Source organism: Typopeltis vanoorti, chromosome 6, assembly GCF_054136105.1.
Source record: "Typopeltis vanoorti isolate ZY-2024b chromosome 6, IOZ_Tvanoo_1.0, whole genome shotgun sequence".
Classification (NCBI taxonomy): Eukaryota; Metazoa; Arthropoda; class Arachnida; order Uropygi; family Thelyphonidae; genus Typopeltis; species Typopeltis vanoorti.
In genome coordinates, this window is record NC_143554.1 from 145,684,083 (window position 1) to 145,700,338 (window position 16,256).

The window sequence follows — 16,256 nt, forward strand, 5'->3', positions numbered from 1 at the left end:
TATTGGCCTTGATCTCACACCAAACTTCTTCAAATAAACAGCCAACCTCCTGCCTATCATCTATTGTTTTTGGCTGTAATTCATCTGCTATTATCAGCAGTACCCCTCCCCCATCTCTACCTCTTCTCTATCTTCCCCGAAAATACATTCTCTCCAAGTAACTGCATCATCTGCTGCTAGCCAAGCAGTGGTTTAGCTGGCACTTTTGTCGCCCGGGATGATCCCTGAGATTGCCGTCCCTCTTAATACACACCAAAACTACTATAAAAAGTCAAAACGACGTATAGCGAAATAAATTAAAACACTATGTTTATTTTTGAAGTAAAACTTTAATTTCAACATTCGAAAATGTCTTGCTTTTCTGTTAGCAAAATCGTCGATGATATTGGTGAAGTCTATTTCATGGTAATATAGGTAATTGTTAATCAATTTTATTTAGAAAAACTCTTCTCACACCTAATAACACTTACAGCAATTGTGAGGAAAATTCGCAGTGGTATTACAATATTTGGAATCTGAGTTCTCGAGACTGTATTTTAGAATTAACTGCAAAAGTTCAAAAATGTTCAACGTATCGCCCGGGGCAGATCACCCTCTCCGTCCCTCCTTAGTTACGCCTCTGTATCCAAGGCTCACTAATGCCTGTAACCTTTAGAGAGGTTGCACTAACCCAGGGTTACTCAAACTGTGTTCCGCGAGAAGTTCTGGAATTTGTCATTTTAGTTTTCTAAGCATTTTTCATTAATTAATATTTTATAGTAGAAATATTCGGAGGAGAATAATATTCGTGAATATGTCGAAAAGCTCAGACCCAGAAGGCCTAAGAACATCTGTGTATCGTTAATTTTCACACATCGAAACCTTTCAACATTTGGGAAAGGGAATACCGCTGTTTATGACGGATCATAAAAATTGCCTGCAAGCGGATTATAACAGTGGTGGCATATCCTCTGTTCTCAAAACTGAGGTAAATGACATCTGTGTAGCAAATGTCAGTGACCAAGCAGCATATTTTTAAACATGGAAATATTCATGAATTATCTTTAATTTTCACGCCTCGAAATCTTTCAACAATCGGGAAAGAGAATACCCCCGTTTATGGCCTATCATAAAAATTGCCTGCAAGCCGATTACAACAATGGGCGGCGTATCATCTGTTCTCAAAACTGAACAAAATAACATCTATGTTGCAAATGTTAGTGACCAATCAGCAAGGAAGTAAAAAGAAAATTTTTCCACTGAAATTGAAGATCAAGGTAATCTGGTTCTCAGATCTAGTAATACTGAATACTTTCTTCGCAAGTTCGTATCGCAGTGTGTAAGTGCGTGTTCTAAAACCGGAGTGCTGTGATTTTTTAATTCTAATATGAATAAGAGACAAGGCACTATATTTAATTTTGGTATTAAGAAATCTCTTACTGAAGGTGTTGTTGCGGAACAAGTAACGAGTCGTCCACCTCAAGCCTACAAAGATCTCCAGGATGAACAAAAGGAGGGGAAAACTACCAGCATACAGGGAAAAAGTCCGCATTCATTCGTAAGTACTTATAATAATATTATAAATATATTTGGTTATCAGAATAGGATATGTCAATGAAAATCAGCACAAATTAATTTAATGATGGTTTATTGAAGCTTTAATTAAATCAATTAAGACATCGATTAAATTAAACATTTATTGATGTTTAATTAATTATTAATTATTAATAAAAATTAGCTAAATTACCAAGTAATTATTATTTAATACATTACAAAATAACCAACCAAGGTGTTCCGTGAAAATTTCAGGATTGTGAAGTGTTCCGTCCTAGAAAAAGTTTGAGAAACCCTGCACTAACCAATGCCCAAAACTCCTCCCTCTTGTTCGAGATGCTTCTGGCATTAATAGAAAGTGCGCCCCCATCCACCTTTACTTCCTGAATAGACCACACCTGAATAGATTTATTATTTTTGCTTGAGAGACTAGATTCCGCACTTGGTCATTCTCACACTCACTTGCCTCATGGGTGCCTTCACACAAACTCACTTGCTTCCAACTAGTTGCTTAAGTTTTCCTGAATTTGTGCTTCAGCATTTCTTTCTGGACACCTAACACCAAAACTTTGTATTTTTGAAGCCGAAAGGCTTCAAAAATACAAAGTTGTTATCGTGCACGGCGTATTGTATCGCTGCGTAGAATGTCATGTGATCTCTCGCTATCAACGAGCATAAGTCTCTCTTGGCCGGCCGTAAAGAAGATGGAATGTGAATGTGTTTACGACGTTTGTGTGAAACAAGTGCTGTGTGGTTATTTTTATTTATTTTTTTTTTTTTGCTCTAGTGATGCTTACGATATGATTTAGAAACTGGAAGGTAAAGAAAATATCTAGTCTCGCATAAAGGAGACATAAAAGTATCTTTAAGGTGTAGAGTTACTTCAAACCGAGATAGGAAGCCACTTCGTAACGTTGTCAAGTGAGTACTGCATTCTTGAAACATGCAACGCAGGCCTACGTATAATTTAATGCATTGCTGGCGGAAGAAAACTCTGCGACAACGGCGAACACTAAATGTTATGCTAGGGAAAATCAGAAGAAAAAAAGGAAAGAAACCCGTTTATCGAGTTAAAGTTTTTCTTTTCTGTAAAAAGGAGAGAGTTTCGTACCGTACATATAAGGATATACAATATACACACTCTCATTTGCTAAACTAAACTCTATTTATCTGAAGTAGATTATTTTAATATGTTCCACTAATTTGTTTCCTCATACAATAGCGCCGAGCCTCGTGCTTACAAAATTTCGCTGTCTGTGTGAAGTGTCTATCTGTTTGTCATTAGTAATTACAACTAAATTATGACCTCTATAGTTCTTGAAATATCGTTCACTAGATGGCACTATATCTTCCGTTATCACTTTCAACAAATATACAGGTATCCCTCGATTAACGCGGTTTAATTATTCCCACAATGTTACCGCGTATATCAAAATCGCGTTAATCAAATCTAATAATTAATGGTGAAAATTACATTTCGTCCATGATCGATTACTGTATTAATAATTCGTTTTATGTGGCACTCTTTTAGGAAAGATAAAAAATGAATGCAAAGTAAATGTTTAATAAATGCTTGTACCTACATTATTTACTGCAATTTTTTTTATCAAAAGAAGTTATCAAGCCCAAAAGTTGAGCAATTTTAGTTTTTTTTCTTATCGGTATAAATTCTACGATAACAAGCAAAATTACTCTCCAGATTTCGGCAAACAAGCAATAAAACATAAAATTAAAATAAAATAAAGCTTATTTCAAAGCCGAATAGAGAAACTACTTGAATTTCGTGCCGAATATATAGAAACTAAACGTTTTCGGCGGATGCAAGCATAAATAACCTTATGGGCAACTCGTAGTAAATGTGGAGTAAGCTCCAGATCACTTTCTTAGTATTTTCCATAAATGTAAAGCACCTCTCCTAGAGGGCATGTATGATAAATAAGTCTTTGGCTCTCTATTGTAATACATGATGGTTTATTTATTTTCTGTTACAATTTAAAAATTATTGAACAAAGAATAAAAAAAAAAACAACTAAACTACTATACTGACATCAAAGGTCGCGGTATCTCTCAGATACAGTTTACTGTCAAATATCACAAACCTTTATATAACATGTTAAACCAAACTGACAGCAAAAAACTGCGGAATATCACTCGTAACGTGAATGCACAGCTACTCATGACCTCCAAGCTATACAATGAATTCTGTAAGAATATTTATATTAAACATTTTGCTTGTATCTGTCAGAACAGCTGCGAGCTCCTCAGGGTTAAAGGCTCATTAATCAAAACTTCCTGGTATATCAAGGGATTGCCTCGATTAATTTCGTCGCAATAATCACATCCGCGTAAAGCGAAACCGCACTAAGCAAGGGATGGCTGTATAGTATAGCAATAAGTTTCACTTCTTTGTACTTTGTGTGCTGAACGGGTTACTTTGATGTCAAATGAGCGCTTGAAAGAAAAGCATTGTTTTGCTATTCTATGTACCGATGCACTTCGCTGCATCAGTACACTTGGAACTGCACATATTAGGTAAAAATGAGTTTTGGTAATTTTGTATGGTTACTGACGAATATTTTTCAATAAATGCTTTCGTTACATTTTAGAGTAAGTCGATATTTTCCAAAAAGATTTTTAACAAAATATAATCATGAATAAAATACTTATGTTTTTGCATTTGTTAAACTGTATAATTGACTTTTAAGACGTTAAGAAAATTATGCAGCTTCGTATTATTATTATTATTATTATTATTATTATTATTATACAAGGTGCCTCCATGGAGTCAAAAGACTCATCGTGGGAGACCCGACATTGACATACTAACCATTGTTCACACAATGTATATCATACTTCCCCTTAAACTCATTCACAGATGAAGCATTCACAACCACCTCTGGCAACTCATTCCACCCATTTACAACCCTCCAAGCAAAAAAATCTAGTCCTAACACCCTTGTTAACCACACTCTTACACAATCTCCAGGGATGATCCCTCGTTCTCTCCCTTCCTGCACTGGTCTTAAAAAGATTATCAGTATCAATCCTATAAAACCCTTTTAATAATTTATATGCCTCTATCATATCTCCTCTCCTACGTCTATCAACTAGTTTTTGAAGCCCACAGACCTTCAATCTATCCTCATAGGAGATATCCCACAGGCCTGCAACAATTTTCGTGACCCGCCTCTGAATCCTCTCAACCATTTCCATATCACCAAGAAATCCAGGTGACCAGATCTGGGTAGTCCAAATGTGGGCTTATTAATGCTTTATAAAGTGGGACAATCACTTCCTTATCCCTGCTTGTCAGTGTGTTCCTCAATAACCATGTAATTTGATGTGAAGTTTTGGGAACCTTTGCAATATACTCTCGAAACTTAAGTTCTCTGTCCACAATAACTCCCAAATCCCTAGCATCATCAACCTCCTGCAGTTCAGTTCCATCAATATAGTAAACAGCATGTGATCTCATCCTTCTGAAGTGCATCACCTTAAACTTGGCCACATTAAATGTATTGTTTTACAAATTAGTCTTGATAGTTATTTAATTTTGTGCATGTTGTCAATTTACACTTTTTACCGCACACCTCTGATGAGATCCGATGATAACCATTGCATCTAGTGTGCATTCTTCATGATAAAATATTTCCCAGAAGATAACTACAATAAGCACCACTGCTCACTTGACCAAGCACATACACTAAGTGTCCGAACCTGCGGAATGAGCAGGATTACTATCGCAACGACTTGTCATCGGCGTGGTATGGTAAAACTAACCTATCGTTGCAGTGGCTAGACGGGATTCTGACTTATAGCTTTCAGGCATAATCCTGCGGATGGCAGTTTTCACCACTGGTCGCTTAACCATGCATAACCGACCAAAGATGACCTACTTATTGGAGGCCTGAAGTGACTTGAAAAAGTTCCATGTTTGGTCTCTAGAGGTTTCCAGACTGTGTAAAAAAAATAATTCAATAAAATCCTTACCTACTCATGTAAATAATGAATAGGTTAATACTAATGTATGGCTTATAACCTTTTGTGGATAAGAATTGCAAAAAAAAAAAAAATACTATTCAAAACCTTTTGGGTTGCTCCAGAATACTCATAAAATGCACTTTAAGGAGCCCAACAGAAGTATGCTGTGGGGAATTTCTTTTACACTGATGTTAATAATAAATAATTGAAATGCTGATATGGATTTTTTTTTATATTGATATTGAAACATGCAGTAAAGACCTAATTAGAAATATGCTGCTTTCATCCTAGTTTTGAACAATTTTTGGTAAAATTTGTCAAGCATCTTTTCTTTTTTTTTTTAAGTCAGTGATGATAGATTTCTACCCAAAATCATGCAACATATTAATGTCATGAGCAAGTTCAGTGAACTGTGTTCTAGAAAACCAATCTGACCAAAACCAAAAAGTGACTTTCCAGCCACTTCAGTCTCTAATAAGGACGGTAGTTTTGAAGCACCCAAAATACTGAAAGAAAGGATGGAATGATGGCATGGTGCTAGTGTTGCCAGTACGAAGTATTGTGCTCTTTTTTTTTTTTATATTGACACATCATGTAGAAGAGGATCAACAAAGTAAAGTGCTTTGCAGCCAAATTTTTTGTTTAGAAAATTTCAGTAGATATGAGCAGGTATGAGAAGGTAAGGTAAACAGGGAAGTAACCTTTATGTTTAACCTATTAAGATATTTTATGTGGATTGACTGGGTGACTTCATTTGTTTGCTAATGATGCAAAGTTGTGGAGAATTATAAGCACTGTTGACATTCCCCTTCAGGATGATTTGGAATAGATTTTAGCTTGGCCAAATGAATGTAGTTTCAATTTAAACAATTTTGGTTTCTTGGGGATGAGGAAGTGGTGGAGAAGATTCAGAGGCAAGGATGGCAAGTGATATATGGAATGTTCCTTATAAGGTTATATTGAGGGTATATGGATTGCAGAAGTTGATTGAGAGGAGGGAGGGAGGGGGAAACAGATATGATACAAACATTTAAGTTAAAGGGTTTTATAGGATTGATGAAGGGAAAATGTTTCAGTACTTGGCTAGAAAGGCCAGAACAAGGAGTCATTCCTGGAAGTTGAATAAAGGTGTGATTAGTAGGGGTGTCAGAACTAGATGTTTTGCTTGGCGAATTGTGAATGAGTATAATGGGTTGCCAGAATCAGTTATGATTCTGGCAAACCATTGGTTCAAGAGAGGTATGATAGATTCTGTGGATTGTTTGGGTCTCCTGCAGTGAGTCTTTGGACTCCATGGAGGTGCCCATACAATGATGATGATAAGGGAAAGGTGTATTTTGGAGTGTGCAGATATAAGGCTGTGTACTGTATTAATGGAACCATGTTCAGAAAGTAGATTAAAATTATTAGATAAGATTAGAAATCTTGGATGATGGTTGGCACTTTAGAGGGTACAATGCAAGTGTTGCAAAAATTGCATATTGCATTGCTACTGTGATAACAAGTACACTGATGCTAGGGTGGTGGTTATGGCATTGTATAATGGCCCAATCACACTTCAACTGTTGTACTCAGAATTGGTTATCTAGTTTTCATTTTGATGGAAACATTGGAGAAGGTCCAGAGATAAGTGTCCAAGTTTATCAGGACTGGAATTTTTGTATATGGAGAGAGGTTAAAGAAATTTCAATTAAAGTTAGGGAGAAAAATTTTAGCACAAGGAAATGAGGCAGTATGAGAGATATTTAGTAAGTGGATTTTATGGCATTTGTGCAGAATAGATGCATCCTGTGAATTTAAAATAGTCCATAAAACTTGGTGTTCGTGATTATTATTTTTGGAGAGATTGCAGGACTTTGAACTCTTTCTAGTTCGGCAGTTGACTGATTTAGTGTGGAAGTGTATGGAAGGAGCAGCACACATATGCATCACAGCATTAACAGTCATGCTTGGCATGCTATTTGTCTGCTTTGCATTCTGCCACTGGATGATGTCAGATTGCCCTCTTCAAGGAATGAAAAGAAGAAATGAAGGCATGGTGGTGTCAGTTTGAAACTTATGCAGAAAGAAGAAGAAAACATTAAGTAATCGAAAAATCCTGGTGACTAGTTGTTGCTATAGCATGACTGAATGCCTTATTGTCAGAAAACAGAGAATAGAAAAGAAAATGTTGAAGAAATTCAGGAAGGGGAGACAGAATGAGAAAAAAAAAAAAGAGAGCATTAAGAAATTGATGACTCATCATTACCATGTGACTGAATACTTCATAGTCAGAATTTCATCTACCTCATGGTCTGCTTATTCAGTGATGCTATTTCTTCATTCTGCTCAATATTGCTGTAATTAAAATCACTCATAGTCATCCTCCACTTGCTTACTCAGTCATCTGTACTCTGTACAGATGACTGAGTAAGCAAGTGAAGTACTCAGTTGTCTGTACATCTCATTGTCTTGATCCTGAACATTCTCCAGGATCTAGCAACACCCAACTAAATATCTCAATCTATCAACCTCCACTTTACACCATTCTGCCACTGTCGCTGTTTTCCTCTTGTATCTCAACCTTGTGTGGACATAATTCCCCTGCTATTAGCAGCACTATCCCTTTGCTGTTGTCCTTCCTATTCTCAGAAAAATCATCAGATCCTTCCATTTCTATTCCCATCAGAATTCCTACCATGTTTCACTTATTCCTACAAAACTTTAAATCTAATAATAGAGGCATGTATAATGTGTGTCTTATTTACATCATGTAATCGTAACATAATATGTCTTAGATGGTACACATACAGGTAATGAACAAAAAAATGGAAACACTAACATGTTTTGATTAATATGGCATTGACCTGTGCACATCTAGTACAGCCTGTATTCTTTGAGGGAGAGAATCAGCGCTTGGAACTCAAGAGGAGGAATTTTGCACCATTCCTCTGACAGAAACTGGATTAATTTGCCTTGTGGGAAACATTGCCTGAGAGCTCGCTCCAAAATGTCCCATATATGTTTTATAGCATTCAAGTCTAGCGATGGCCTTGACAGACAGGACATCTCACTGTCATGTTCTACAAACCACTGGGTGGCCATATTTGCTTGATGAATGGGAGCATTATCCTATTCAAATTATCCTGGCTGGCTGCATAGGAGAAAAGTGTGTCAACATGGGATGAAGAGATGATCACTTATAATTGAAAGATAATGTGAAACATCCACTTTGCCTTCCAATACAACAAGTGGACCCAAACCATGCCATGACAGTGCATCCCAGGCCATTACAGAACTACCAAAATCTTTCACGGTTGGAAACAAACTCTCTGGCTGGTAAGCTCCTTCAGCTGATGTCAGACACGTATTTGTTTGCAGCAAAATATGTGAACGTGGGTTCATTGGACTAATCACATCCTTCCACTGCCTGTGATCTTTGTGCTATTGGACATGACATTCATTCACAGGAGTCATCAAAGTCTTCTGCACTTTGATGACTCCTGTGATATCCAATTGTGTAGTTCCCAGTACAGAGTTTTTGTTGAAATGAGTTTCTCATGACTGGTTGAATTTTTCACACAATTGCTCAGCAGTAGCCCACTTATTTTTTGTGGTACAGCACACGAATGCTTGAACGTCCCTCTCTTGCAGTAAGTGCCTCTGTCCACTATTTCAGTGACGTTTGTTCTGCTGACTACCATGCTAACATAAACTTAGACTGTTCCTGTACTAATATGCAATTTTAGCTATTCTGGTCACAAGTGCACCTACCAGCCTGGTTCCAACATTCACACCCCCCTTTCAATGTCACTGAGATTCTCTCTAGGTTCCATTCTAACATGCAGTAAGCAGTGACAGACCTCCATTTGTCTCCAGATAGCAGGTTGCAGATTTGAATCTCACTGTGGGCATTAATGTATATCAGTATCATCATGGGCAAGAGGTGAATTTTATTCCCAATCCATTAAGTTTCTTCCACACACACCTTTCGTGACCACAGAATTTTGCTCCATATACTTTATTGATGAAAGGACATCTTTAATATTAAGAACCTTCCAAAATTTGCTTACAGAAATATTTAAATTATTCATCTGTCTGATTATAGTATTATAAAATGCACATAAAGCTGCTTGAAGTTTTACTACTAGTTCTGGCTGCAGGAGTAAAGCATGTTAGGTGGCCATCATGATTTGAACATCATGAAATTGAACTTCCAGATATTAAAGAGGAAGCCGTTCTCACAGTGCTGTGACATTGCGACTCATATTTGAAGGACTGCAGATAACTGGAAGTATTATCCAGAATTTAGAAATGAAGTTCTTCCAGCACTAAACTCTAGAAACTAATTTCTTAATCAAAGCTTTATAATATGCAATTGTTCTTTAAATCTTCAACCATAACCACCAGAGTTAGGTAATCTCTTTATTAGTTTTGAAACTTAGTGCATTCATGGTTAGAGACGAGACTGGTCTCATCCAGATTGAACATTTATTTGGCTGTGTAGCCACCTTCTGCAATAAATGTTTTTATTTCTTATGATTTCTTATGTGTAGCTTCTTTGTCTGCAGATGCAACTTCTCCTTAAACCTTCATATATGAGGTTTGATATGAAGCCATATCAAATCATGAAGTTGTTAAACCATAACAAAGTCTCAGTAAACTCTTTTAGTATATGTGCACAGCACAATGTGAATATTTTTATTAATTTATACTAATAATAGTAAATTCATAATTAAATAAAATCATCACTTCTAGATTTTAGTCAAATTTATAATGACATACTATCAGAATTCACAATAAATGATACAACCATGTCGTATGACATCAGTTTGCTAATTTCATACTTACTCAGTTATCATTTATAGATTTTTCTTGAATGTTCCTTAGTATAACTTCAAGTTGGACATGTAAAAAAAAATTAAAATGGCAAAATGGTCTCATATGTTCCAATCATAAATTACTAAGGACCTACTAATGTCACTCGTACTTTCTGTAATTGTATGCTATACTGAACTCTTATTTTACAGAAATGGATGACTGGCAAAAGGGAAAAAAGACATTGCTGGAGAGATCCAAGGCTCTGATGGAAAATAAGCAACTATGTGATGTGACATTCTATGTTGGATGTGAAAGATTCCAAGTTCAAGCTCACAAACTGATCTTAGCAATGGGAAGTTCTGTATTTCAAACAATGTTTTTTGGAAGTCTCCCAGAAGCAGAAGAAATTGAACTTCCAGATATTAAAGAGGAAGCATTTCTCACAGTGCTCAAGTATGCTTAGTATTTATCTTTATCAGACATTACCTAGCAATGTATCACTAAAGTACATTATACTGTTTTTTTTTTTTTAGAAAGTACAGTTTATGCCATTTATCTGACTTTCAAATCAACGATTCTTCTATTAACCAACTATTCAATGTCAGCTGTCATCTAGTATTTTATTATTATCATTATTATAAAGAGAGACCTCCAGGGAGTCAGGAAATCAAGGGAAGCCACATTCTGCACTCACCGGCTATCATACTTATTCTTGAATTCATTCACACTGCCTGCAAACACAACATCCATTGGCAATCCATTCCAATCATGCACCACCCTATGAGAGAAAATATAGCCTTTACCCCCTTTAAATTATAAATTAAAGATGCCAAGAAATTACATTCTTGGTTTAATCCTTTATCCAAGTGTAAGCAAACAAAGTTTGCACCTGAAGTATTGTCAGGACAGGGCAACTCGTATATAGAAGCTAATGGCTTCACATCACTTGCCCTTAGTGTCCCATAATGTAAAGCGCATACACTTATGGACATGTATAATGCTATGTCATGCAAAGCCATTTGCTTCTATATACGAGTTGCCCTGTCCTGAAAACACTTCAGTTGAAAACTTTGTTTGCTTATGCTTGGATAAAGCATTAAACCAAGAATGGAATTTCTTGGAATCTTTAATTTATAGTATAACCAAGTGGAAAAACTTCCAGCAACTATCTCTAAACCAGAGAATTTTAATAAGGTGCGACACCTTTTGGCTACTCGTATATGGAAATATGACTTCTGCATTACTTCAATGTAGGTATCACCTCTCGGTATGACTCCCACTGATGGAGATCTCAATAAAGGTCGAAACCAGTCTGGGTAGTGACCTTTCCCATAATGCATAGCATTATACATGTCCGTAAGGATATGCGCTTTGCATTATGGGATACTAAGGCAAGTGATGTGAAGTATCATATTCTATATATGAGTTACCCTTTCATGAAAATACTTTAGGGACAAACTTTGTTTGCTTACACTTGGATAAAGGATTAAACCAAGAATGTAATTTCTTGGCATCTTTAATTTATAGTATAACCAAGTGGAAAAACTTCCTACACCTTTACCCCATTCTTAGCAGCATTCATTTTCAGCTTCGAAGGATGCCTTGTTCAGGCCCGTTTCTGCATTTTGCAGGGCACTGTGCGAAATGGAAAAGCAGGACCCCTGAAAGTTAGTAACATTTATGGAAATTTTAAATGGAAGAATATCTTGTTAATTAATTAATTAAATCAAATATGAAAAATATTTATGCACATAAATAAACAAGTATGCTCTTTGGCATCAATTTAAGTAAAGGGAAAAAAATTAGTTAAAAAATAAATGTGTTTGTGCGAAATGGAAAAGCAGGACCCCTGAAAGTTAGTAACATTTATGGAAATTTTAAATGGAAGAATATCTTGTTAATTAATTAAATCAAATATGAAAAATATTTATGCACATAAATAAACAAGTATGCTCTCTGGCATCAATTTAAGTAAAGGGAAAAAAATTAGTTAAAAAATAAATGTGTTTGTATGTACATGATATCATTTTATTATATAAGTACACATTATCATATGAATATGGCAGAACAATGATTTATTTAATAATATAAATAATAATATAAAAATATGAAAAAAATGCCAATTTTTACTATAAAGAATGAAATATATGTATAACAACTTATAAGATTTAAAAGAAATCTTAATATATTAAATTTTATTTAATGTAATGCGCTTATCAATAAAATCATTCATAACGCTGTCAAAATTCAAATTTCTTCACAATTTCATGCTCTATAAATATTATTGCCAGGAACGACAAACGTTCTTGAGACATAGAAGATCGCGAATAGGTTTTTAGTAATTTTAATTTGGAAAATGTCCTTTCTGCTGATGCGACTGTAACTGGACTGGTCAATCATATTTTAAATGTCGTAGTAATATTTGGATAAATATCCAACAAATTATTTGCAATTATGAATTTTAAAATATTAATGGGTACATCTTCTGGAACAATATTTCTAAAAATAATTAATTCATTATAAAATTCAGCTTCATCAATATTTGTATTTAATTTTTAATACAGCTGTTTGCAGCAAAATTTTAATTCATTTTCTCTCATTTTTCTTATTAATTTCATATCATAAAGAAATCTAAATGATTTTTTGTGAATTTCATCCAATTCAAATTTTTTTTGACAGATTGTAGAGCAGTACCTAAATTTACAAAAATTAAATATATACTAAAATTATCTTTGTTATCACCTATGTGTGATTCATCAGGTGTTTCATAATCAAAAAATACTTTTCTTCGACGTACTCGACTTTCTTTAAATTTAATTTCTATTTCTAATAGATTTGACAGTTCTTTAGCAATCTCAAAAAAACAGCTATCAAATCCTGATATTCTCTGCTCTTCAAAGTACTCCACTAACTCTTTAATATGCTTAGTTGCTACATCTATGGGAATTTTTGCATTTTGTAATACTTACTAAATTAACTTTTGACAAAAGCTCATACCAAATTACAAGGCTTAGTATAAACTCAGATGAATCTATTTGTTCATATATTGAAACCATTTCTACTTTGATAGTATTATCTGATGCAGTTTTAAATAATTCTTTTAGTGCATTTAAAAATTCTGGAATTTGAAAACGTACAGCTCTAACTGATTCTATTCTACATTCCCATCTTGTATCACATAACGGTTTTGGAGTTAATTGTTTAACAAATTTCTTTAATATGTCCCAACGTGAAGTTGAGGCAGCAAATAATGTATATATTTTTTGTATAACATTAAAAAAGTTTGTTGCTATAATTGATGATTTTGCGACATCTCCTAAAATCAAAATTAAATTATGACAGGTGCAAGGAGTATAAAATGCCTTTTTGTTTTAATTTAAAATGTAAACACAGACTCCCTTATATACTCCTCTCATATTCGCTCCGTTATCATACCCTTTCCCTCTACAATCTGACAATTTAAGATTTAATTCATTCAAAAGTGATTTTATGTTTTCATATGTACCTTTACCAGTAGTGTCATTGGTTGTTAAAAACGTCAAAAAGTGTTCATGAACTTCAATATCTGCTTCAAATATATTAAAAATCTAAAAATTACTGAAATTTGCTCCTGATGACTAACATTAGGAGTACAATTGAGAATTATTGAATAGTACTTTGCCTGTCGTATCATATTTACAATATTTTGTTGAATTTTGGTTCCCATATCAACAATTAATTCATTTTGCACAATGGGTGACAGATACGAATTTTGTTTCTTACCTATAATTTTTTTTCCCCGAACATCGCATTAAATGATCTTTTAAAAGTGGATCAAATTATGCAATTAATTCTATTCCAAAAAAATTACCATTATGGGCTGTGTACAAAGTATCAAAATTACCTCTAAAAGCTAAATTATGTTCGGATAAAGAAAGAATTGTTGCTACTATTTGTCTTAAAACATTTCTTAACCGTTCTGCTTCAAATTTTATGACATTTTGATTTGCCTGATCAATTGTATTGTGATTTTTTAAATTGCATTCCATTTGTGGCCATGAATATATGCCTTTCGTGTACACTGGATTTCGTTCGTGCAACTTTAATCTTTCAATTACATGTCGCCAGTCAGAAAAGCCATTATTAGATAAAAAAAAATTATCATCAGAAGAAAATAATTTGCAACAAAAACAAAAAATAGAGTTGGAAGAGTTTGAATATACAAGCCATCATCTGTTTTGCTTCTCTCCATTTGCAATTGTCCTAACATAGTGAGCTGTGGAAAAACACCTCTTGTTGTCATCTTTTGGAAATCATTTTCAGTTGGAGGAGACGGTGGACCACGTTGTACAATTTGTGTTAGTGTTGCGTTGTTCAAATTTTGGGCCATGTTGCTGGATCATCAATAGTAAATAGTTCACCTTTCTCTGGTGTCTCAGTTTTAGGATCTTCAATACTCATTGTTTGACCAAACGCATCATGTTCTTCACTTCCTTTGAGTATTTCGGAACTCTCATTATTTATTAATGTTGAAGCCGAAGAACTGTTTGTAGTTATTTCAGAACTCCTGTTATCACTGATATATCTGAACAAATATGAGTTCAACTTCATAAATTTAAACAGTGAATTTCTTTGACATTCCGAGCTGCTTCTTTTTCTTGTTTTCGCTTTCGTTTTTCATGCCCACTTGAGTATTTTCTTCCATAATAATCTCTCTCACGACTAGAATTAAATACTCTAGAATTAAATACGATAGATTTAATTATAAAATAAGTTAATCAATTAAATCAAAATTACTTACCTGATAAATAAAATATATCTACAATAGATAATATTAGAAAATAAATAAATCTAATATAGATTGAAAACTGACATTGAAGAAAAATTCTGATGTCGGATAACCTAAAACCAGTTTAAGATGTTTTGCAAGTATTGTCACAAAAAAAATAAAAAATGACAGTATGTGTATATACTTACTTGTTCATAAAATCATAAACTGAAATGAAAAGACTCCTTATAATTATTAAAATCACTTGTTTTAAAATGCACTTTTCTCTATTTAGCACTCTGTTGTACGATATTGATATATATCTTAGAGTAGTTTCAAATACTACCGCTCTAACGCTACGATCTTATTTTGCTTACTATAACAACAATAGTTGGTTGTAAAATTATATACATATATTTTTCTATATAGCAATTTTTTAATATAATAATTACAATATTCATTTATGTAATAATTTAAAAAAAATTAATTGATTTTCTTTTTTTCAATTTTTTGCACTTTGCAGGGCCCTGTGCCATTACACATTTTGCACACCCATGAATACGGCCTTGGCCCTGTTGTCATTTTCCCATCCTCCATAAAATGAAATTCCATCAACTAATATCCTGTATGTCCCTTTAAAAAGTCTGTCTCAATCATATTGCCCTCTTTCTTCTTTGCTAGTGTTTGACATCTACCAATTCTCAATCTGTCTTCATAATCAGCAGGGCCGGTCCGAGAGTATGTGATGCCCCTAGGCAAAGAAAATTTAGGCGTCCCAATACATTGTCTCTTATATATATATTTTTTGACATACTCACACAAGCACATGTACACAAGTCTTAGCATCCTTAAGCAATTGCCTAGCGATAAAACCTGCCCTGATAATCAGTATTCCACAATCCTAATATCAGTTTTAACACTCTCCTTTGCACTCTTTCCACTGAATCAGAATCGCAACTGAAACCAGGAGACTAGATCTGTGCACAATAGTCCAAATGAGGCCTTATCAAAGCATTGTAAAGAGGCAAAATGACATCTTTATCATTACATATGAAATTTTGTTTCAGAACTTCAACTTTCTATCCAATAAAACTCCAAGATTCCAAGCCTAATCAGTTTCTTCTAGCATAATCCTACCAATATCCATCCAATGTCTAATCATGCCAAAGTGCATGATTTTGCATTTACTGACATC

General features: G+C 34.3%; 1 protein-coding gene across 2 annotated transcripts in view; it reads left to right on the forward strand.

The window, feature by feature from the left end:
* Window positions 1-2,231: 2,231 nt before the first annotated feature.
* Window positions 2,232-16,256, forward strand: part of LOC150106026 (BTB/POZ domain-containing protein 6-like) — a 71,414-nt gene continuing 57,389 nt past the window's right edge. For both annotated transcript variants that reach the window (XM_090393759.1, XM_090393758.1), the window contains exons 1-2: window positions 2,232-2,454; window positions 10,524-10,767. In XM_090393759.1, coding sequence (XP_090249885.1) covers window positions 10,526-10,767 — 242 coding nt within the window. In that variant the 5' untranslated portion in view covers window positions 2,232-2,454; window positions 10,524-10,525. The remainder of the gene's footprint in view (window positions 2,455-10,523; window positions 10,768-16,256) is intronic.